General features: G+C 64.8%; 1 protein-coding gene across 4 annotated transcripts; it reads right to left on the bottom strand.

Moving 5' to 3' along the window:
* Positions 1-1910: 1910 nt before the first annotated feature.
* Positions 1911-21753, bottom strand: KAT7 (lysine acetyltransferase 7). Of its 4 annotated transcripts, none has more exons than XM_039913544.1 (15): positions 21577-21753; positions 17749-17844; positions 16798-16974; positions 15131-15409; positions 11882-11964; positions 11383-11472; positions 10054-10152; positions 9745-9855; positions 9168-9359; positions 7933-8022; positions 7710-7850; positions 5904-5997; positions 3720-3866; positions 3513-3619; positions 1911-3273 (listed from the first exon to the last, which is right to left on the bottom strand). In XM_039913544.1, exons 1-15 carry the CDS (start codon positions 21734-21736, stop codon positions 3172-3174), a joined length of 1968 nt encoding a protein of 655 aa, XP_039769478.1. In that variant the 5' UTR covers positions 21737-21753; the 3' UTR covers positions 1911-3171. The 4 variants fall into 4 exon arrangements, with proteins under 4 accessions (XP_039769478.1, XP_028931803.1, XP_039769479.1 ...); XM_029075970.2 differs by having other exon boundaries at positions 15131-15370; XM_039913545.1 differs by having other exon boundaries at positions 17749-17896; positions 21577-21684.
* Between the last annotated feature and the right edge of the window lie 1930 nt (positions 21754-23683).

Below are 23683 nucleotides of genomic sequence, written 5' to 3'. Positions count from 1 at the left end.
GACGGCCCGGCGGCAGGCGGCAAGCTAAAACAGGCCGCGGTCCGGCCGGGGCCGCAGAGTTTCCGGCCTCCAGAGCTCCGGGGTCTGGGGCGGGACCGGGCCTCCCGCCCCCGCGGGGCTCTGGCCGGGGCTATTTTCTCCCACAGGGTACAAATAAACAAACCGAACGGGCCCCGGGCGGCTCACGGGGGACCGCGGGCTCCCGCCACCCGGGAGCCGCGGGCCTGGCTTTTCCCGGGCTTCCGGGCGGCCCCGGAGCGGGCCTCGGCCCAGACATGGCCGTCCGGACGGCCGCTCGGCCCCGACTTTGCCACACGTACACTCGGGTCGGGGCCCGGCCACGGAGAGGAGAGGAGAGGAGAGGAGAGGAGAGGAGAGGAGAGGAGAGGAGAGGAGAGGAGAGGAGAGGAGAGGAGAGGAGAGGAGAGGAGAGGAGAGGAGAGGAGAGGAGAGGAGAGGAGAGGAGAAGGCCGACGACCGCTCTCCTCCCCGGCTGCCGGTCCCCACGGCGGGGCCGCGCGAAGCCGTCCTGGGTCGGGCGGGAGGCGGCCCGGGGAGCGGGCGGGAGTCGAGTCAGACCTGAGAGAAGCCGGGCCGGCGGGGTCAGGCGCAGGAGGGACCCCACTCCCGGGCCCCCGCCGCCCCGTTACGGCCGGGCCTCGCGGACGCCGGCCGTCCGGCTCCGCGTGGCTGGTCCGCCGGCGCCCGGGCTCCATCTCTCCGCGGCCTCCTGCCGGTGGCGGGCCCGGGAACGAAACGCGCGTGTTCGGTCACGGGGGGAGGCGAGGTTGAGCGGCGGGGCGGCACGGCCGGGGAGCGGCATGACCTGGCGGATTGAGCACGGTCCCCGAGTCAGGTCCCGGGGTCCGATCTCGGCCGCGACCTCGGACGAATCACTTCGCCGCGCTGGGCCTCCGTTTCCTCATCTGTAAATCGGGAATTAAGACCGAGATCCCCGGGCGGGGACTGTGTCCAACCCGCTTAGCTTATAATAATGTTAGTATTTAAGCGCTTACTATGTGCAGAGCCCCGTTCTAAGCGCTGGGGCGGATACAGGGTAATCGGGTCGGCCCACGTGAGGCTCACAGTCTTCATCCCCCTTTTACAGATGAGGGAACCGAGAAGCGAAGCGACTCGCCCAGTCACCCAGCCGACAAGTGGCAGAGCCGGGAGTCGAACCCATGACCGCTGACTCCCAAGCCCGGGTTCTCCCCACTGAGCCACGCTGCTTGCCAACCTAGTGTTCAGTACAGTGCTGGGCACACAGTCAGCACCTGATACCAGTAAAAACACAAACCACAGGATAAGGGTGTCGGACTGTCCGTGCCGGGTCACCGAGGGGAGAGTCGGGGATGGAGAGGGGAGAGTCGGGGGTGTCGGATGGTCCGTGCGGGGTTCCCGCCGGGCGAGTGCCCCGCGCGTAGTAAGCGCTCGATAAATACCATTGGACGAGTCAGGGACGGGCCGGGGAGCCGGCGGAGCGGGTTGGCCCGGACCGGGTCACCGAGGGGAGGGTCAGGCGCGTCGGATGGCCCACCCGCAGCCCCGCGGGCGGGCGTGCGGGACGGTGCCCGGCCCTCGGCCCAGCCGACCCCCGTGGATCCACCGTCGGAGGGGAGTCCCAGCCCGGGGGTGGTCGGCGCCCCCGGCTGCCGTGCAGGGCCCGGGGGGCCCCGGGTCGGCTCGCCTCCGCTGCGGCTTCCACGCCCACGCTTCCTCTTCCGGCCGAGGGTCCCCGGCGCGCCCTCCGCCCGGGCGGCTCGGTCCCGCCCTGGGCCTTCTCCGGCCCGGTGTCCCGTCCTCCTCCCCCTCTGCCCCCCCCCAGCGCCGGCCTCCCCGCTCCCGGGCGGACGACGCGTAGCGCGGACCGGCCCCCGGTGGGGCCCCCGCTCAGGGACCACCCAGGGAGGAGCCGGGGGAGCAGAGAACATGCTTTATTAGATACGGGACAGCACATTCTACCACATGGGGGGGGGGGGGTGACCCGCCTCTACCCGGCGGGAGAAGCCCCCCCGGGCCCCGGGGGGCTGCTTTCTCAACAGGGAAACTCAACGGGGAAGGTGGTGTCGGGGCGGGGAGGGGCGGGGAGCTACGGAGCATGCTCGCAGCCCCCGGCCCCCAGCGACCCCTCAGGGGGCCCGGGGAGAGACGGGCCGGGCGGCCCCCGGGCGGGGTCCTACTTCGGGAGCCCGGGTCGGGGTCGGGCGGCGCCCGTCCCCGCCGCCCGCCCACCCCACCCCCCACCGGGACACGGGGGTCCCCGGCCTTCCGCGGAGAGGCGGGGGCCGCGGCTGCACCCCCGCATCCGGACGTGACCCCGGCCTCCCTCGGGCGCCGGCGGGGACGGGGGAAGGGGCTCCGGGCGTCTCCGCCCCCACGGCTCGGGGGGAGGGGGGTAAGGGGCGCGTTGGCCCGGAAGCCGGTCCGGCGACGGGCGACGCCAGGGAGGGCGGGGGTGGCCAGACAAGGGCCTCGACCGCAAGGGGCCCCCGGTCGCCCCCCGGGGCGGCCGCCCCGAGCTGGGGCCGAGGACCGCGGGCCCCGTCCTACTCTCCGCCGGCCTCCACCTCCCTCCGGCCGAGGGACGGGAGGCGGGCCCGATGCCCACCGCTCCCCCCCGCTCGAGGACGGGAGCTCCGGGCCGGGGGCGAGGAGGGAGCGGGAGAGGGGGAGAGGAGCGGGGCGGCTCCGAAGGGCGCGGCCGAGGACGCGGAGGCCCGGGCGGACGACGCCCCCGCCCGAGGGCGGCTCCGCCCGGCCTGCCCGGGGACGGGACGGGGCGCCGGCCGGCGCTCGGAGGACGCCGGGCGACCTCGTGGGGGTGGGGCAGAGGCACGAGGCCGGAACCAGTGACTGGACAGGTACGGTACCGGATGAGAACCCCCCGGGCCGGCGCCGCCGGGAGCCCCCGGTGGGTCCGATGCAGAGCCGATCCCGACAGCCTCACTGAGGCCGAAACGACAGTTCCTCAGAACCAGTGTCCGCAGGTGTCCGCCCGCCTGGGGCCGGGCCGGAGCGGAGCCCGGCGGTCCGGGGGGAGCGCCTGACCCGTGCGGCGCGACAGGCAGGACGGACGGATGGCGGGCGGGCGGGCGCACGGACCCCCTAGGTGCTCTCTACTGACGGGGTTTACTGGCTCCGGGAGGGCTGGGGAACCAACGGGGTTCCCCTTTAGGTCCCCTTGGGCGGGCTCCACTTCAGACAGCTGGGATCCATGGTCTTGTTGGTGCTGGATCTCTTCGCCTCTTTGGCTATCCACTCGTCGATCAGGTCCTGGTGCGGGGAGGGAAACCACCCCGGTGGGGCGAAAACCCCGGCCCGCCCCGGGGACCCCGTCCGCGAGCGGGCCACCCGGCGGCTCTCGCCGGTGGCCCTCCGCCCACCCGGGCCCGGCCCTCGAGCGGGAAAGCGGGGGAGCCCGGGAGAGACGGCCGGCGGGGGAGGGAGTCCGGGTGGCCGAGCCCTCCCCGCCCCACCCCGGGGTCCCCGGCCTCGAGCCCTCCGCGCCTCACCTGTCTCTTCAGGACCAGGTGCTTCCCCTTCCAGTACTTGAGCATCTGCAGGGCCTGCAGGGTGCTGACGATGTCCACCGGGTTGACCGCCGTCTCCTGGCTGATCTCTGCGGAGCGTCCGGGGGCCCGGCGGTGGGTGAGCGGCGCGGTGGCGACGGCGGCCCCCGCCCCCCGCGCCCGCCCGTCCTCCCTCCCGCCGGGGCCCACCTTTGATGGAGATCTCCTTGCCCTGGAAGTTGTGCAGGTAGCGGAGGAGCACCTCCTTCCAGTAGCTGCGGTAGCTGATGAGGCCCAGGTCGGACAGCGGGCGCTCGGGGGAGCCCACCTTCTCCTCCACCTTCGACAGCAGGTAGCCTGCCGGGAGACCGGGGTCAGGCCGGCCCCTCTCCGGCGGGCCGGGCCAGCGAGGGGGGTCCCCCGAGGGGGAGGGGAGGGAGGGCCCGTCCCTCTGTCCGTCCCGCGCCCGACGGCGGCAAGGAATCCCGCGCGGCTGGCGGGGACGGTCCGCCGGAGGCGGGGCTGCCCCTTCGCTCGTTCGTTCGTTCCACCGTGATTACTGAGCGCTTACTGCGTGCAGAGCACTGTTCTAGGTGCTTGGGAAGTACAGTTCGGCGACCGAGGCGATCCCTACCCAACTAGGGGCTCCCAAGTCTGGCAGGGGGAGACGGACGGCGAAACAGAAACAGGCGGACGGGCATCGATAGCATCGGAAGAGATAAATTATAGATATATATATATCTATCATTAACAGAGTAATAAATACGTACAGATATGCACCAGTGGGGCGGGGAGGGGGTAGAGCAGAGGGAGGGAGCCGGGGTGATGGGGGGCGGAGGAGGAGCAGAGGGAAAGGGGGGCTCAGGCTGGGAAGGCCTCCTGGAGGAGGTGAGCTCTCAACGGGGGTTGGGGGAACCTCCGGCCCGCCCGCTCCTCCTGGGCACCACCACCGTCATCCACAATCCCTCTTCCCCCTTTCAAAGCCCTGCTGAAGGCTCACCTCCTCCCAGAGGCCTTCCCAGGCTAAGCCCCCCCTTTTCCTCAGCTCCCCCTCCCTTCCTCGTCACCCCGACTCGCTCCCTTCGCTCTCCCCCCACACCTCACGGCGCCTAGGTATATATCTATAATTCTATTCATTTCTATCGACGCCTGTTGACTTGTTTGGATGGCTGTTTCCCCGCCTCTCGACTGTAAGCCCGTCGATGGGCGGGGACTGTCTCGAGCTGTTGCCGAACTGTACATTCCAAGCGCTTAGTACAGAGCTCTGCCCATAGTAAGCGCTCGATAAATGCTACTGAACGAATGAACGAATGGTGGGCAGGGATCGTCTCTCTCTACTGCTGAATTCTACTTCCCAAAGGCTTAGTACAGTGCTCTGCACACAGTAAGCGCTCGATAAATACGACTGAATGAGTGAAAATGCTCAGCACACGGTGAGCGCTCTATAAATACAATCGAATTGAACCGAACCACCGTCTCCCGTAAGAGCAATCTCTTCCGCACGGCAAGGGAAAGCGGAGTCTCTACCAGGCCGGTGGCCCCGGGGTGGGGGCCGGGTAGTCCACTGATCCAGCCCCTTCACTGGTCCCGGGTCACCCACGAGTTTAGGAGAGACCGCTCTCGACGGCAAAGGACCCGGACACGGTCTCCTCTAACGGCTCGGAGCACCTGCGTCGCATTTCTTTTCTAATGGCGTATTTTTCTGTGCTTACTCTGTGCCAGGGACTGTACTGAGCACCGGGTGGATTCAAGCTAATCAGGTTGGACACGGTCCATGTCCCCCATGGGGCTCACGGTCCTAATCCCCATGTTAGAGAGGAGGGAACTAAGGCCCAGAGAAGTGAAGTGACTCGCCCCAGGTCGCAGCACAGACAAGTGGAGGAGTCAGGATTAGAACTCAGGTCCCTCCGACGCCCGGGCTCGGGTTCTCTCTACTGGGCCATGCTGCTTTTCCTGATGCTACTGATGCCTGTCGCCTGGTTTTGTCGTCTGTCTCCCCCTTCTAGACCGTGAGCCCGTTGTTGGGTAGGGCTTGTCTCCATCTGTTGCCGGATTGTACTTTCCAAGTGCTCAGTACAGTGCTCTGCACACAGTAAGCGCTCAATACATGACAACGAATGAGTTTCCCTAGGACGGGCCTCGGCAAGGGGCAGACGGGTGGAAGGACGGGGAGACCCTCCCCTAGAATCCCCCTCTCCGTGCGGACGGACCGAGACCCTCACCCTGCCCCTCTCCCCCTCGGCAGAACCAACATCATCTAGGGGCTCCCGGAGGGCGGGGGGACCGGGACTAACGGGAGCCCGGGTGGGCTCGACTCGCAGCCGTGAAACCTGTCCCCCGCCTCTCCCCGGCCCCGGCCCGGCCCAGCCCGCCCCCGGCCCACCAGCCACTCACTGAAGTCGATGAGCATTTTGCCGTAGCCCTGCCTCATGTACTGGGGCATGGTCAGGATGCAGGACACGTTGTAGTTGAGGAAGGAGTTCTTCTCCTGAAAGCCACACCGAGGAGGAGGAGGAGGAGGAGGAGGAGGAGGAGGAGGAGGAGGAGGAGGAGGAGGAGGAGGAGGAGGAGGAGGAGGAGGAGGAAGATGAGTCGGGGTCGGCCTCCCCCGGCCGGGCCCGGATCCCAGCCGCTCCCGCCTGCCCCCTCGCCGCTGACGCACCCCCTCGCCGGCCCGCTCCTCGCGCTCCCCGGCAGCCGCTGGAAGCACAGCTGACGTCCCCCTGACACTTCCACCCACGGGAGCTCACTTTAGCGTCCGTCTTCCCCGTTGGTCTGTCAGCTCAAGGGGACGGGGTCGTGTCCGCTAACTCTACTGCACTCTCTGAGGCGCTCAGCACGGAGCTCTACGCACCGTACAGACTGTCAGCTCCTTAAGGACCGGGATTGCGTCCCCTAACGCTTCGGGACTCTCCCAAGTGCTTAGAACAGCGCCCTGCACCCACCGGGAGCTCAGTCACTACTACAGACCGACTGGGACGACTTAACCTCCTCGCTGACCTCCCTGCCTCCCGCTTCTCCCCACTCCAGTCCATACCTGGCTCTTCCGCCCGGATCGTTTTTCTCGAGAAACGTTCAGGCCGTGCTTCCCCTCTCCCCACCTCCGCATCGGACACTCCTCGCCACTGGCTTTAAAGCAGTCCGTCCCCTCGCCCCCTCCTATCTCGCCTCGCCGCTCTCCTACTCCAACCCGGCCCGCACACTTGGCTCTTCTAACGCCGACCATCTCGCCGTACCCCCGTCTCATCCATCTCGCCGCCGACCCCTCGCCCACGTCCCGCCTCTGGCCCGGAACACCCTCCCTCTCCCTATCTGACGAGTCCTCTCCCCTCCTCATAAAGCCTCATTCAAGGCCCATCTCCTCCAGGAGGCCTTCCCTAAGCCCTCCTTTCCTTTTCTCCCTCTCCCTTCCGCGTCGCCTTGACTGGCTCTCTTTATTCGTCCTCTCCTCGGCCCCACGGCCCTTAAGTCCGTATCTGTCATCTCTTTATTGATACTGACGTCTGGCTCCCCCTCCGAGCTCCTCGCGGGCAGGGAATGTGCCGGATTGTAATAATAACGTCGGCATCTGTCGAGCGCTTACTATGTGCCGAGCACCGTTCTAAGCACTGGAGTAGATACAGGGTAAGCGGGTCGTCCCACGTGAGGCTCACAGTCTTAATTCCCATTTTACAGATGAGGGAACCGAGGCCCAGAGCAGTGAAGTGACTCGCCCACAGTCACACAGCTGACGGGTGGCAGAGCCGGGAGTCGAACCCGTGACCTCCGGCTCCCAAGCCCGTGCTCTTTCCACCGAGCCACGCCGCTTCGCTCTTCTCGGCGTTCGGGACAGTGCTCTGCTCGCGGTAAGCGCTCAGTAGATACGACTGACGACCTCGCCCCGAAGGCCCGCCCCCACTCGGCTAGCTCACCCTCGGCCGGCCGGCCGCGGGGCTCTGCCCGCCCCGGTCTCCGCACCCGAGCGGATGCCCGCCCCCGGCCCGGTTCACCCTTCCCCCGCAACTCCGAAGCGCGCTCCGTCTCCCTCGCCGGTGCCCTCTCCCCCGAGCCCCCGGCCACTCCGTCTCACGGTGACGCCCCAAGGGGCGGGGGGGTCCCCCCCGCGACGGCCGTGACGGGTCGGCGCCCTCGCCACCCCGGCGCCGCCGGACCCCGCCGGGCCCCCCCCCCGGCCCCGTGGCCGCCGCCGGGCTGGCCGACCTTGGAGAAGTAGCCGATGAGGTGGCAGCCGGTGTTGTCCGCTTCCGTCATGACGTAGAAGAGGAAGGGCTCCACGTCGTAATAGAGCGTCTTGTGGTCCAGGAAGAGCTTGGCCAGCAGGCACAGGTTCTGGCAGTAGATCTGCGGGCGGGGGGCAGGGGTCAGCGGGCCCGCCCACCCTTCCCCGCCCCCCAGCCCGCCCCCGTCCCCCCACCCCGGGCACCTTGTTCTTCTTCCCGTCGACCTCGAACACGGAAATGGAACCCTTGCGGTAGATCTCGTCGCCGGGGGGGTGTTTCCACACGCACTTGGCCTGCGGGGGAAGCACACTGGCTTCAGGTGGGGGGGGGGGGACGCGCCTCCCCCGGGGACCCCTCCCAGCTCCTGGCGTGTTGCCGGGGGGGGGGGGGCCGTCGGTGTCGGCAGAGCCAGAGCTGGTTCCCAGCAGGAGAGGAAGAGGGAGAGGGGACACCTCTTGCCCTCAGGGGACTCCCACTCCACCCAGCCAAGGCGCCCGTGCCCTTCACTGATGGCTCGGCAGCGGGTAAATTGGAGGAGGGGGACCACCAGCCGGGGAGTCGGGGCTTCTTGCTGACCCCGCGGCGACTCCTCCCCCCCCAGACCGAGCCCGGGGTCGAGAGAGACTTCTCTTGCTCTCCCTGCCCCTCCCCGCCCGTTGGGCCGGGGTGCGCCCCGGGACCCCGTTTTAGAGACGGGGGCCGTGCTGCCGGGGGGCTCCCCGGGCCCCCCGGCCCCGAGAGAGGGGCTCTAGCACAGCGGGCCCCACCCGCATCCCGGTTAGCGCCATCCGGAGCGCTGTCCCTGGAAGGAATACTGATAATTAATAATGAGGGTCTTTGTTAAGCGCTTAATCTGGGCCAGGCACTGTACTAAGCCCGGGGGCAGACACAAACTAATCGGGTGGGACACGGTCCCGGTCCCACGTGGGGCTCGCAGTCTTCATCCCCATTTTAAAGATGAGAGAAGTGAGGCCCAGAGAAGTCAAGCGACTTGCCTAAGGCCACGCACAGCTGACACGTGGCGGCGCCGGGACTGGACCCCAGGCCCGTGCCCGGACCCCAGGCCCGTGCCCTAGCCACTGGGCCACGCCGCAAGCCCCAGTGCATTTACGAACATGCCCGTCATTTATTTATATTAATCGAGGGTAGGGAATGTGACTGTTTATTGTCGTACTGTCCCCTCCCCAGCGCTTACTACAGCGCTCCGCACACAGTAAGCGCTCGATAAATACAACTGAACGGATGAACGGACGCAAGCCCCCGGAAGGGAGCCGCAGCAACGGGCCGGGAGACGGCGGGGAAGAAGCTCCGACCGCGCCGGGCCTCGGGCCCGGTCCCGACGGGTTTGCTGAAGAGGAGGGTGGCATCCTGGGCTACCCGGGGGGCTCTCCGGCCCCCCTCCCCTGCCCCCCCGAGGGCCGCCGAGGCAGAAGCTCACCATGTGCCGGCGGAGGATGGTCTGACTCTTCATGTACTTGAGGCAGAACTCGCACATGTAGAGGCGGCCGAGGCGGGCGTACTCCTCGGGGTAGGGCGAGTGGTACCAGGTGTCCAGCTCGTAGCGGCCAAACGCGATCGTCTTGATCATGTTGCTGCCCTCCGTGATCTGGCCCTGCAGGCGGAGCTTCTCCTGGCACCGCGAGGGAACGGAGAGTGTCGGGGAGGGGGGCGGGCGGCCGGCCGGCCCGGCACCGTCACCATCCCCTCGCCTCCGGGGCGGCGTGAAGCGTTCCCGCTCCCCAGCCGACGGCGTGGCCCACCCGGCCGCCTCCTCTCCTGAATCCCGGGAGACGTCCTCCCCGTCCCCGGGAGAACCGAGAGGAGACGCCCGGCAGATCGCACCTTGGCCGGGGAGATCCCGGCTTCCGGCACCTCCGGGGGACAGAGCCGGAAGCCGCCGGGGGGTTTCCGGGGTCTCCCCGTAACCCCGGCCCCCGCCCGCCTCCCTAGACCTCCGCGGGCTCCGACGGGATCCCCCCGACCCCGTTCCCCGGCCCCGCAGCCCCGGGCCTCACCAGATCCTCCGAAGCCCGGGCCTGCGCCCTCCGGAAAAGGTCGAGGTCGTACTCGCTGGTCAGGTTTTCCAGGAGGGGCTCGCGGGTGCTGCCGAAGGTCTGCCTGTGCTCCTGGAGTGGACGGCAGCGGGACGGGGCCTTCGGAGGGCAGCCCGACCTCCCTTTCGGAAGAGCGGCCGGGACCCCAACCCACTCTCGGTCGGCCCCGGCCGGAGCTCGGGACGCCCGGAGCCGCCGGCCGGAAGGCCCGGCGGCCTCCCTCTGGCCGGGGGAGGGTCTCCGTAGGGTCCCCCGGCGGGCCCAACCTACCATATACTTCTCCTTCTGCTCCTTGCTCAGCCCCGAATTCCTTTTCTTCCTGAGCTCGGCCACTTTCTCCTTGTAACGCAGCTGCCTCTCCGTCGGGGCCTCGGAGGAAAGGGAGGAGAAAGCTGAGCCGGGGAGGTGGGCGCATCGCGGGGGGCAGGCGATGGCCCACACCCAGGGATGGGATTGTTTGCGGGGGGGGGGGGGGAACCCCTCCTCTCCCCTCAGGGCAGGGCAGATTCATTCATTTGAGCGTATTTATTGAGCGCTTACTCTGTGCAGAGCACTATACTGGGCGCTTGGGAAAGTACCATACGACAGACACATTCCCTGCCCACAGTGAGTTTACGGTCTTGAGGGAGGAGACAGATAACGATACAAATTATTATCATTAAACGCTTACCACGTGCCAAGCACCGTTCTAAACGCTGGGGTAGATACAAGGTAAACAGACTGTCCCACCTGGGACTCACAGTCTTAATCCCCATTTTACAGATGAGGCCACTGAGGCACAGAGAGGAATAGTAATATTTGTTAAGCGCTTACTACGTGCCAAGCACTGTTCTAAGCGCTGGGATAGATACGGGGTCATCAGGTGGTCCCACGTGGGGCTCACAGTCTTCAACCCCATTTTAAAGATGAGGGGGCTGAGGCACAGAGAAGTGACTTGCCTAAAGTCACACAGCTGAGCGGCGGAGCTGGGATTAGAACCCACGACCTCTGACTCCCAAGCCCGGGCTCTTTCCACTAAACGACAGATATGTACCTAAGTGTTGTGGGGCTGGAAAGGGGGAAGAACCAAGGGAGCAAGTCAGGGTGAAGCAGAAGGGAGCGGGAGAAGAGGAAACGGGGGCGCCCAGTCAAGGAAGGCCTCTTGGAGGAGATGGGCCAGGGGTCGGCGGCGAGGCAGGCGAGATGGAGGCCCAGTGAGGAGGTCGGTATTAGAGGCGCGGAGCGTGCGGGGTAGGGTGTAGGAGAGTAGCAGGGTGAGGTAGGTGGGGGCAAGGTGGTGGAGGGCTTTAAAGCCGACGGTGAGGAGTTTCTCTCCGACGTGGAGGCGGATGGGCAACCGCTGGGGTTTCCCGAGGCGCGGGATGACGCGGCCTGAACGCTTCGGTCGAAAAATGAACCGGGCAGAGGAGTGAAGTACGGACCGGAGCGGGGAGAGACCGGAGGCCGGGAGGTCAGCCAGGGGACCGACGCAGCCATCCAGGAGGGAGAGGACTGGATTGACGCGGTAGGGGTCTGGACGGGGAGGAGAGGGCGGGTTTGAGCGACGTCGTGAAGGTGCGGAGAGCGACGGGCCGTGGGCCGGTCTGCCCGTCCTCCTACCTGGTGCCTGGTCGCGTGTCGGTTGTTGTCGTCTTGCCGGTGGGACAGCATCCTTTCCTCGATCTGCTTGTCCCGGCTCTGGGCCCTCACCTGCGTGGACCCGCGGGTACGGCTGAGCCCCCGGCGCCCCACCCCAACGCGGACCCTGAGCCCGGACCCATCCCGGGGCGGGGGACGGGACCCCGAGGGCCACGAGGCCGGCAGCCAGACGAGGCTCCCGGGAGTTCGGGAAAGAGGAAGGCAGAGGGACGTCCGGCCGGGGGGGGCCCAAGGAGGGCCCGGGCGGGAGGATCGGTTGGAGAGGAGGGGGCGGGGGAGATCGCGGACGACACGGAGGGCGCAAACCATCCGTCAAGGAGGGACCCCCGGGGGCCGCCGTCGGGAGCCCGGGGTCCCGGCTGCCCCGAGGCCTAGGTGGACTCGGTCCGGTGGGGGAGGGAGAGGGGGGCTGCCCAGCGGGGGCCGGGGGCCAGAACCGCCCGGACCCACGCTCGCTCACCTTACACTCGTCGGCGGACAGGTTGTGGTAGAGGGGGCACCCGGAGATGGAGAAGTGCCTCTCGTGCTTCCCGGTGAGGTGCCCTGGGGAGAAAAAAACCGCCTCCATCAATCCGTCCATCTGGGCATCACGGCTCCCGGCGGGGCGCGCCAACTGCGTGCGGAGCACCGGGCTGGGCGCTTGGCAGAGCACGATACCGTAGAGCCGGGAGACACGTTTGCCGGTGGTGGCGTTGGTTAGGCCGTTACTCCGGGCCGGGCGCTGCCCTAAGCGCCGGGGTAGATCCAAGCTAATCAGGTTGGACACGGTCCCCGCCCCACGGGGAGCTCACGGTCCTCATCCCCATTTCACGGGTGAGGGAACCGAGGCGCAGAGACGTGAGGTGACGCAGCGGGCAAGTGGCGGAGCCGGGATTAGAACCCAGGTCCTTCTGACCCCCGGGCCCTATCCACTAGGCCCAACTGCTTCTCCACGAGCTTGTTGGGGGCTCTTCCCTGCCCACGACAAGCTTACAATTTAGCAGGGGAGGCCATCCCTAGGATGACTTCCGGGCGGACCTTCACGTCGGGCCGGGCTGCGTCGAGACGACCTTCCCCACGCCCTTAGGGACGTACGTATCAACCGTCCCCTCCACGTTATTTACTTTTATTAACGCTCCTCTCCCCCCTCTTCCCTGTAAGCTCCCTTGGGGCAGGGAACGCGTCTGCCGCGGCTCAGTGGCCGGGCTTGGGAGTCAGAGGTGGTGGGTCCTAATCCCGGCTCCGCCGCTTGCCAGCTGGGTGACTTTCGGCAAGTCGCTTCACTCCTCCGTGCCTCCGTTCCCTCATTTGTAAAAATGGGGATGAAGACCGTGAGCCCTACGTGGGACAACCTGATGACCTCGTATCTACCCCAGCGCGCGGAACAGTGGCCCGGCACATGGTAGGCGCTTAACAGATATCATTATTATGATTATTACTCTCCCACACCCTTAGTACAGTGCTCTGCTCCCAGTAAGTGCTCCACCGATACCACCGACTGATCGATTCCTGGTACGGCCGGGGGTCCCCGACATCCTCCCCGGCGGGGGGACGCCCCTCTGCCTCGGACGGACGCGGGGCCACGAGGTTTAAACCGACCTCCTCTCTGTCCGGGCCGGGAGAGGCGGCCCACCCGGCCGGGTTCTTTTCGGGCCTGGGCCGAGGGCCGGCGAGAACCGCCCGGCGCTCCCGAGGGGCGGCCCGCCCTCCCCCGGGGTCCGGGACGGCCACGGCCGGGACTGGGAACCCACACGCGAAACCCTGCCGCTGAGCCGCGGACCTAGGCGTCCCGAGGACCCGGGTTCTGATTCCGGCTCCGCCGCCCGTTCGCTGGGGGATCTCGATGCTATCGATGCCCGTCTACTTGTTTCCTTCGTTGTCCGTCTCCCCGCTTCTAGCTGTCGGGCAGGGATTGCCTCCGTCTGTGGCCCAACTGTTCTTTCCAGGTGCTTAGTACGGTGCTCTGCGCACAGTAAGCGCTCAATAAACACGACTGAACGAATGAATCTTGGACAAGTCACTTCCCTCTGTCTCAGTTCCCTCATAATAATAATAACGATGGCATCTGTTAAGCGCTCACTATGCGCACAGCACTGTTATGAGCGCCGAACAACGGTATCGGTTAAGCGCTTACTATGTGCCGGGCACCGTACTAAGCGCCGGGGTGGCCGCAAGCGAATCGGGTTGGACACGGTCCCTGTCCCGCGTGGGGCTCACCGTCTTTTTTCTCATTTTCCAGATGAGGTCACTGAGGCCCGGAGAAGTGAAGCGACTTGCCTAAGGTCACACGGCAGACGAGTGGCGGAGCCGGGATTAGAACCCGTGCCCTTCTGACTCCCAGACCCGGGCTCTAGCCACTAGGCCGTGTTACTTCCCTGTAACATCTGTTAAATGGGGGTGAAGACTATGAGCCCCACGCGGGACAGGGACTGTGTCCAACCTGATGAGCCTGAATTCATTCCGCCATTCAATCGTATTTATTGAGCACTTACTCTGTGCAGAGCACTGGACTAGGAGGTTGGGCTCTCCGTCACCTTGTCCCCTCTCACCTCTCCTCCCTTCTCTCTTTCCACGGCCCGGCCCGCAGGCTCCGCTCCTCCGCCGCCCGCCTCCTCGCCGTCCCCCGGTCTCGCCCGTCCCGCCGTCGACCGCCGGGGCAGCGCCCTCCCTCCTCACCGCCGCCAAACTCATTCTCTTCCCCTCTTCGAAACCCTACTTACAGCTCACCTCCTCCGAGAGGCCTTCCCAGGCTGAGCTCCTCTTCTCCCTCTACTCCCTCTACCGCCCCCCCCTTCACCTCTCCGCAGCTAAACCCTCTTTTCCCCCTCTCCCTCCGCTCCTCCCCCTCTCCCTTCCCGTCCCCTCGGCACCGTACCCGTCCGCTCGACTGTATGTATTTTCGTTACCCTGTTTATTTTATTAATGAAATGCACATCGCCTCGATTCTGTTTATCTGCTCTTGTTTTAATGAAATGTTTAGTGAAATAAATGCTCATCCCCTCGATTCTATTTATCTGCTATTGTTTTAATGAACTGTTTAATGCAATAAATGTTCATCCCCTCGATTCTATTTATTGCTACTGTTCTCGTCCGTCCGTCTCCCCCGATTAGACCGTGAGCCCGTCAGAGGGCGGGGGCCGTCTCTACCTGTTACCGATTTGTCCATTCCAAGCGCTTAGTACAGTGCTCTGCACATAGTAAGCGCTCAATAGATACTATTGAATGAATGAATACAACAATAAAAAGACACATTCCCTGCCCGAATCTCCCCCGGCACTCAGTACAGTGTCTAGTACAAATGTGCAAAAAAAGACAAAACCAAAAACCATCCTGGGCGCTATCCCCCCCGGGAAGCCCCACTGGGGCGTTCGTGACAGACTTTGCCAGAACCGGCGCGAGGCGGCGGGGCCCGCGAGTCGCAAGGACCCGGGTTCTAGTCCCGGCTCCGCCCCCTGCCCGCTGAGTGACCCCGGGCGAGTCGCTTCGCCGGTCTGGGCCTCAGTTCCCTCACCTGTAAACTGGGGATGAAGCCCGTGAGCCCCGCGTGGGACAGGGCCCGGGTCCAACCTCGTCACCCGGCGTCCCCTCCGGCGCTCAGAACGGTGCCTGGCACAGCGTGGGCGCCGGACGAGCGCCAGGGACGGACCCACCAACCGACTCCCCGAAGCCGCCCACCCGCGGGGTCCCGGCAATCCCCCGGGCGGCGGGGGGCCGGGCCGGGAGTCCTCACCCAGGGAATTGCAGCCGGGCGTCGGGCACTTCATGTTGAAGTTGTAGCTCTCGTGGAAGCGGCGGCGTTTGGGCCGGTGAGAGAGGTCGCTGCCCGAGTCCTTCAGGGAGAGGTCCTTGGCGACGCTCTCGTCGTGCGACACGTTGGGGCTGGAGATGTCGATGTCCGACTCGGACGAGGGGGCGTTGCCGGTGGGCGTGCGCGGCGGGGACTCGTCGTGGTCGGCCGCATTCTTAGTGTCTGCGCGAGCAAAGCCCCCGGTCGGTCCGCCGAACCTACCTGTGGGGCGCTCACCCCCCCGCGGGACGCCGTACTAAGCGCTCGGGAGAGCCCGGCCCGCGGGGCGCTTACGGTCCGGGCGGCCTCTCCCCGGGGGCCTCGGCGAGCCCCGGTCCCCCGCCGGCGGCCCCCGAGAGAGCCCGGGCCCCCTCCGGCCTGCCGGCCGCCCAACTGAGACTCCTTTGAGGGCACGGAACGGGTCGGCTCCGTTGCGCTGGACTCTCGCAGACGCTCAGTACCGTGCTCTGCACGCACTAGACGCTCAGTAAATACAATCGATCGACTGATTCCTCGTACCGCAGGGGTTCCCCATCACCTTCCCCGGCCGGGGGACGTATCGGACGGCTAACTGCCCCGCCCCCCCGCTCCAAAACCTTATCGAGGGCCCGCCTCCTCCGGGGAGCCTTCCCTGACTGCGCCCTCCTCTCTTCTCCCCCTCCCTTCCGCGCCGCTCTGACTCGCTCCTTCGTTCGTCCTCCCGCCCATTCCCCCGGCACGCACGTGTACCCCTGCGTAAATCTGCATTTCATTTATCTGTTTGTTTACTTCTATTACTGTCTGTCTCCCCCTCTAGACTGTGAGCTCACCGTGGGTAAGAATGTGTCTGACTGCTGCTATACGGTAATCTCCCAAGTGCTTAATACAGTGCTTTGCACACAATGAGTGCTCAATCATAAAAATATCGACGGCATTTGTTAGGCGCTTACTACGTGCCAAGCACTGGGGTAGATACAAGGTGATCAGGTTGCCCCGCACGGGGCTCACAGTCTTCGTCCCCATTTTACAGATGAGGGAACTGAGGCCCAGAGAAGTGACCTGCCCAGAGTCACGGCGCTGACAAGTGGAGGAGCCGGGATTAGAACCCACGGCCTCGGACTCGCAAGCCCGGGCTCCTTCCGCTAGGCCACGCTGCCTCTCGCAAATCAATTTATTTCTCAATCAATCAGAGTGAATGGATGGATGGATGGATGGATGGATGGATGAATGAATGAATGGACACCCCTCTGCCTCAGCCCGCAGCTCATCGTGGTCCTTACGGGGCCAGAAAAGATTGCTGGACACAAGGGGCTTTCGGTGTGAAGCAGTGTGGCCTAATGGCTAGAGCCCGGGCCCGGGAGTCAGAAGGTCACGGGTTCTAATCCCGGCTCGGCCACTTGCCTGCTGGGCGACCTCGGGCCAGTCGCTTCACTTCTCTGGGCCGCGGTGACCTCATCTGTCAAATGGGGACGAAGACCGGGAGCCCCTCGTGGGACGACCCGACTCCCCTGGATCTCCCCCAGCGCTCAGAACGGCGACTGGCAGGTAATAAGCGCTTAACGAACACCATCATCGTCACGATCACGGTCTGCCCTCCGGCCTCGGGCCGGCCCCCCCGGGCCCCACCTCACCTCTGTCGGAGAAGTCCACCACCTGCTCGGTCTCCGAGCCGGACGAGCGGGTCTGGCGGAGCGGGTACTTTTTGGGGGTGACCGGGGCGGGCTGCTGCTGGCTGCGGGTCACGCGGCGGGTGGAGTAGGCCGGCTCCTCCGAGCCCAAGGCCTGCAGGGTCCGCACGGGGCTGGAATCTGGTCGGGGTCGACAGAGGGTCAGAGAGGGCGTCGCCGCCGGCCCGACGCCCACCCCCTCCATCGATGGGGCCGACGGGGATGGCGCGCGGGCGGGGGGTGAGGCGGGGGACGGGTTTCGAAGAGCCCGGGGGGGCCAGGAAACCGCCATCTGGGCAGAAGGGTCGGGGCCCCGAGAGCCCGGGCGCCCGGCTCCCTCGGCTGTGAGGGTCACGAGCCCACCGGCCCCGGCTCCACCTCGGGGCAGCCCACCCGCCGCAGCCGCGCGGGCGACTGGGCCCACCCACGCCCCGCACCCGGCTCTACCCGGGCCCGGGCCCGGGATGCTCCCGTAGGGCGGCCTGTCAGGCTGGCGACCGGCACGCTCGGGGCAGTGGCCGTCCCTCGGCCTCTCCCCTCCCCCGGCGGACCGGCTTCGGCCAGGGCCCGTCCGGGCGGCCCGCTCGGAGGGGCGGCCGGCCGGGCTCTCTGCGGCCGGCGCCGAGGGAGGCCGGCCCCGGTCTGAGGGGTCGACCGGCTCCCACATCCCCGGCCTCCGAGCCTCAAGCGGCGGCCCGGAAAGACGGCCGCCGGCCGGCCGGCGTCCGGGGAGGGCCCGGCCGAGACCCGACGTGGCCGGCGGGCGACTCCAAGCGGCCGCGGGGCCGGCCGGGTCCCCTCGCGAGCCTCCCCCCGGGGCTTCCGCCACCTCCGGCCGGCCCCCGCCCCCCGCGAGGAGCCTCGGCGGGGGAGAGGGGGAAGGGAGGTCAGAGAGGGGGAGAGGGGGACGGTCACCTTGAGAGCTCTGGCTCAGCCGGGCTGAGGAGCGGGTCACGCGGGCCGACCGTCGGGACGCCCCGTCGCTCTCCGAGCTGTCCGTGTGCTCGAGATCTGTAGAGAAATCGGAATCTTCCGTTCCATCTGAACTACTGCCTGCATTCCTCTGTAACACCACAGAGCCGGACGTTAGCACCGCGCGCCGAGCCGACCGGGGGGCGGCCGTTAACGCCGCCGCCGCGGCCGTCCGCGCCGCCGCGCCCCCCTCCCCCCCTCCCCCGGCTCCCGACCCCCCGGCCACCCCGGAATCGCCCGGGCCCGGGGCTCAGGGGACCTGAATCCCAACACCCGGCTCCGCCGCTTCGTTCGTTCGATCGTCTTTACGTTAATAACGACGGTATTTGGCAGGCGCTGACTCCGCGCCAAGCGCTCTTCTAAGCGCTGGGGGAGATGGCGGGTCATGGGACTGTCCCGCGGGGGGCTCACGGTCTTCATCCCCATTTTATAGGTGAGGTCATTGAGGCCCAGAGACGTGAAGTGACTTGCCCAGAGTCAGCCAGCTGACAGGTGGCGGAGCCGGGATTCGAACCCATGACCTCCGACTCCCAAGCCCGGGCTCTTCCCACTAAGCCATGCTGCTTCCTTAATAGTAACGCTGGTATCTGTTAAGCGCTTACTATGTGCCGAGCACCGTTCTAAGCGCCGGGGTAGATGAAGGGTCATCGGGTGGTCCCACGTGAGGCTCCCGGTCTTCATCCCCGTTTTCCAGATGACGTCACTGAGGCCCAGAGAGGTGAAGTGACCTGCCCACAGTCACCCAGCCGACGGGCGGCGGAGCCGGGATTGGAACCCGTGACCTCCGACTCCCGAGCCCGGGCTCTTGCCACGAAGCCGCGCTGCTTCCTTTCTGACCGCCTACTGCGTGCAGAGCACCGTACTGAGCGCTGGGGAGAGCCGCTCGTCCGCTGGGTGACCCTGGGCGAGCCTCTCCACTCCTCTGGGCCTCGGTACCCAAAGCTTTAAAATGGGGACGGCGACCGGGAGCCCCATGGGGACCGGGGACCGTGTCCAATCTGATCAGCTTGGATCCACCCCAGCGCTTAGTGCGGTGCCTGGCACACAGTAAGCACCTAACAAATACCATGATGATGATGATGATGATTATAGAGTTAAATGCAGACTAGCTTCATCCGGATTTACAGATCAGCAGGGAGACTGGGCGCTCGGGGAGGGGAGGCCGAGACCCCAGCGGGTGCCGGATCTGGGGGAGCCAGTCTTCGACGGCCTGACGTCACCCCCAACCTCTATCCGCCCCGGCGCTTAGTACGGTGCCCGGCCCACAGTAAGGGCCGCACAAATGCCATCAGAAATAACTAAATAAATCGGTTTGGGCTGCAACGCTCCCGGCAGCGGGGTGTGGTGGGATCAGAGAAGCAGCGTGGCTCGGTGGAAAGGGCCCGGGCTTGGGAGTCAGAGGTCACGGGTTCAAATCCCGGTTCAGCCGCTTGCCAGCTGGGTGACTCTGGGCAAGTCACTTCGCTTCTCGGGGCCTCGGCGACCTCATCTGTCAAATGGGGATGAAGACCGTGGGCCCCGCGTGGGACCACCTGGTCACCTCGTATCCCCCGGCGCTTAGAACAGTGCTCTGCACGTAGTAAGTGCTTAACAAACGCCATAATTAATTGGAGGGAGGTGGCGCGGAGCTTAAAGCCAAGGGTCGGGGCTTGGGGCTGGACGCCTCCTCCAGACCCTAGGCTCGTTGTGGGCGGGGATGGTTTAGTGCGCAGAGCCCGGGCCTGGGAGTCAGAAGGTCACGGGTTCTAATCCCGCCTCTGTCACTTCTCTGCAGCGTGACCCTGGGCAGGTCACTTCTCTGGGCCTCGATTACTCATCTGTCAAATGGAGATTGAGACTGCGAGTCCCACACGCGACCCGAAGGGACTGTGCGTGTTCAACCCTATCAGGAGCAGCGGGGCTCAGTGGAAAGAGCCCGGGCTTGGGAGTCAGAGGTCATGGGTTCGAATCTCGGCTCCGCCACCCGTCAGCTGTGTGACTGTGGGCGAGTCACTTCACCTCTCTGGGCCTCAGTGACCTCATCTGGAAAATGGGGATGAAGACTGGGAGTCCCAGGTGGGACAACCTGATGACCCTGTATCTCCCCCAGTGCTTAGAACGGTGCTCTGCACCTAGTAGGTGCTTAACAAATACCAACATTACTATTATTATTAGCTTGTATTCACCCCTGCGCTTAGTACAGGACCTGGCACTCTAAGCGCTTAATAAATACCCCAATTAGTATGAATGATCATCACTGTTTAGTGCTGTATTGTACTTTCCCAAGCGTTTAGTTCAGTGCTCCGCATCCACTAAGCGCTTAATAAATATGACAATGAATGAAACGTGTGGTACAGCGCTGTGCACACCATGAGCGCTCAATAAACGTCCTCAAGAAACGTCCCACTGCCCCAGACTGTGAACCCGCTGTGGGCAGGGATCGTCTCTCTGTGTTGCAGAACTGTCCTCTTCCTAGCTCTTAGTCCAGTGCTCTGCGCATAATAGGCGCTCAGTAAATAGGATTAAATGAATGACCGTCTCCCCCCTTCTAGACCGTGAGCCCGGTGTGGGCAGGGATTGTCTCTGTTGCTGCAGTGGACTCTCAGTACAGTGTCCTGTACATAGTAGGGGCTCAATAAATACGATTGAACGAATGTCTCCCCCTTTATTGTTCTCTCCCAAGCTCTTAGTCCAGTGCTCTGCGCATAGTAGGCGCTCAATAAATAGGACTGAATGACTAATGACCTAGACCGTGAGCCCGCTGTGGGCAGGGATTGTCTCTGTTGCTGTAGGGGACTCTCAGTACAGTGTCCTGCACATAGTAGGGGCTCAATAAGTACGACTGAACGAATGTCTCCCCCTTTGTTGCTGTACTGTTCTCTCCCAAGCGCTTAGTCCAGTGCTCTGCGCATAGTAGGCGCTCAGTAAATAGGACTGAACGAATGCACGTCTCCCCCGCTTCTAGACCGCGAGCCCGCTGTGGGCAGGGATCGTCTCTCTCTGCTGCCGAATCGTCCTCTCCCAAGCGCTTAGTCCAGTGCTCTGCGCATAGTAGGCGCTCAGTAAATAGGACTGAACGAATGCACGTCTCCCCCCCTTCTAGACCGTGAGCCCGGTGTGGGCAGGGATTGTCTCTGTTGCTGTAGTGGACTCTCAGTACAGAGTCCTGCACATAGTAGGGGCTCAATAAATACGACTGAACGAATGTCTCCCCCTTTATTGCTCTCTCCCAAGCGCTTAGTCCAGGGCCGCGCGCACAGTAGGCGCTCAGTAAGTAGGCCTGAATGAATGAATGAATGGGCGGGGAGCGGGTGAGGGCCAGCCAATGAGCGTGGGCAGCGGGCGCGGCGGCGGCCAATGGGAGGCGCGCGGGGCGCGGCGGCTCGGCCAATGGGAGGCGCGCGGGGCGCGGCGGCTCGGCCAATGAGGCGAGGGGGGCGGGCTGCCGCCGGCCAATGGGGGCCGCGCGCTCCCCGGGCCCGCCCGCCGCCCCCGCCCGCCGGGAGGAGACCGTTGGGCGCCGACGGGCGGGGGCGCCGACCAATCAGGCTGCCCCGCGGCGCCCGGCTGGCCAATGGCAGCGCGGGGAGCCGCCGCCTCGGCCGCCCAGGGGGCGGGAGCAGCGCCGGCGGAGGCCGAGGCCCGGCTGGGGCCCGCGTTTTCCCGCCGCGGTGGGGCGAGCAGAGGGGCTTCGCAGCCGGCGGCGCGGGAGGCGGCCGAGCCCCGAGCGCTGCTCCCTCAGCTCCGCCTTCCCGCCTTCCCCCCTCCGCTCCGCGCCCCCCGCTCCCTCACCTTCCTCCTCGGCATCGCCGGCGGCTGCGGCCCGGCGTTTCCGACGCGGGCGGCGGCGGCGGCTCCGGTGGACTCCGTGGCGGCCTCTTTTAAGGGTCCCAGCGCCGAGGACGGTCCCGAGTCCCCTCCTGCCTCTCAGCGCCCGGGGCGTGATGCGCATGCGTGGCGGGCCGAGGCGCCCCGCTCCTCACTTCCGGTCGCGCTCCGCGTCACGTGACTCGGGCCGGCGAATGGCGGCCGCGGGCGCCATCTTGGGTTCGGGCGAGGCCGCTGGCGGGCGCCGGAAGGCGGGCGCGGCCATCTTTAGTGTGGGCAGGGGGGGCCTTTAAAGAGGCGGCCCCCGAGGCGGGAGCCTTCCATTTTTGTTTGGGGCAGGGGCCCTTCCCCGGCCATTGCCAACGAAGGAGGAAATCCCCCAGAATCCACCGCTCTTCTCTAAGTTAACCTTCCGGTCGCCGCTTTGGCCTCTCTTCATTCCGTCTTAATAATATAATAATGTTGGTATTTGTTAAGCGCTTACTATGTGCCGAGCACTTTCTAAGCGCGGGGGTAGACACAGGGGAATCAGGTTGTCCCACTTGGGGCTCACAGCCTTAATCCCCATTTTACAGATGAGGTCACCGAGGCACAGAGAAGTGAAGCGACTTGCCCAAAGTCACACAGCGGACAAGTGGCCGAGCAGGGATTCGAACCCATGACCTCTGACTCCAAAGCCCGGGCTCTTTCCACTGAGCCACGCTGCGGGAGCGCTCGCTGGGTGCTGAGCACTGGCCTAAGCGCTTGGCATGTACAGTTGGGCAACAGATAGGGACCGTCCCTGCCCAACAACGGGCTCAGACATGTCGTTTTGCGTTGGGCACAGTCCTTCCGAGTTGCAAGATGTCTGGCCCTCAGGAGCTAAATGCGAGCCCGTTGTTGGGCCCCAAGCGCTTAGTGCAGTGCTGTGCACCTAGTAAGCGCTCAGTAAATAATCATGTTGGTATGTGTTAAGCGCTTACTAGGTGCAGAGCACTGTTCTAAGCGCTGAGGTAGACACGGGAATCAGGTTGTCCCACGTGGGGCTCACAGTCTTCATCCCCATTTTCCAGATGAGGGAACTGAGGCCCAGAGAAGTGAAGTGACTCGCCCACAGTCACGCAGCTGACAAGTGGCAGAGTCGGGATTCAAACCCATGACCTCCGACTCCAAAGCCCGGGCTCTTTCCACTGAGCCACGCTGCTTCTCCGTGGCTCAGTAATATTCAATAAATATTATTGAATGAATGAATAGGCAAGGGTGGTCCCGATCTGTGGCCCAATTGTCCATTCCAAGCGCTTAGTCCAGTGCTCTGCACGCAGTAATCACCCGATAAATATTCAGGCATTCATTCAATAGTATTTATTGAGCGCTTACTATGTGCAGAGCACTGGACTAAGCGCTTGGAATGAACAAGTCGGCAACAGATAGAGACGGTCCCTGCCGTTTGACGGGCGCACGGTCTAATCGGGGGAGACAGACAAGAACAAGACAAGAAATAAATAAGATTGCATGAATGAATATGGTCGAACGGGCCAAACTTGCACCACCGAGGAAAAATCAAATTGAAAATAACAGTAATAATGTTGGTATTTAAGCGCTTACTATGTGCAGAGCACTGTTCTAAGCGCTGGGGGAAATACAGGGTCATCAGGTCGTCCCACGTGAGGCTCACGGTCTTCATCCCCATTTTACAGATGAGGTCACTGAGGCACCGAGAAGTTAAGGGACTTGCCCAAAGTCACACAGCTGACAGGGGGCAGAGCCAGGACTAATAATGTTGGCATCTGTTAAGCGCTTACTATGTGCCAAGCACTGTTCTAAGCGCTAGGGGGGATACAAGCTAATCAGGTCATCCCACGTAGGGCTCACAGTCTTCATCCCCATTTTACAGACGAGGTAACAGGCACAGAGAAATGAAGTGACTTGCCCAAAGTCACACAGCTGATGGGTGGCGGAGCCAGGATTAGAACCCATGACCTCTGACTCCTAAGCCCGGGCTCTTTCCACTGAGCCACGCTGCTAGTTTGGATTGCTAGAGCTTAAAGAGACCTAAGGGGTGGGGAGTCATCTAGTCCAGTCCCCTGCCTTG

This window comes from Ornithorhynchus anatinus, chromosome 11, assembly GCF_004115215.2.
Source record: "Ornithorhynchus anatinus isolate Pmale09 chromosome 11, mOrnAna1.pri.v4, whole genome shotgun sequence".
Classification (NCBI taxonomy): Eukaryota; Metazoa; Chordata; class Mammalia; order Monotremata; family Ornithorhynchidae; genus Ornithorhynchus; species Ornithorhynchus anatinus.
The sequence above is the reverse complement of the archived record's forward strand: the minus strand, read 5'-3'. Positions and strand labels throughout refer to the sequence as shown.

Coding starts and splice junctions, on each gene's coding strand:
- KAT7 (XM_039913544.1), bottom strand. CDS start 21,736: ATGCGCATCACGCCCCGGGCGCTGAGAGGCAGGAGGGGACTCGGGACC. Junction 8,023..9,167: donor CCATCCTCCGCCGGCACATG/GTGAGCTTCTGC, acceptor CTTCCCCCGCAG/GCCAAGTGCGTGTGGAAACA. Junction 3,274..3,512: donor ACCTGGTCCTGAAGAGACAG/GTGAGGCGCGGA, acceptor TCCCCGCACCAG/GACCTGATCGACGAGTGGAT.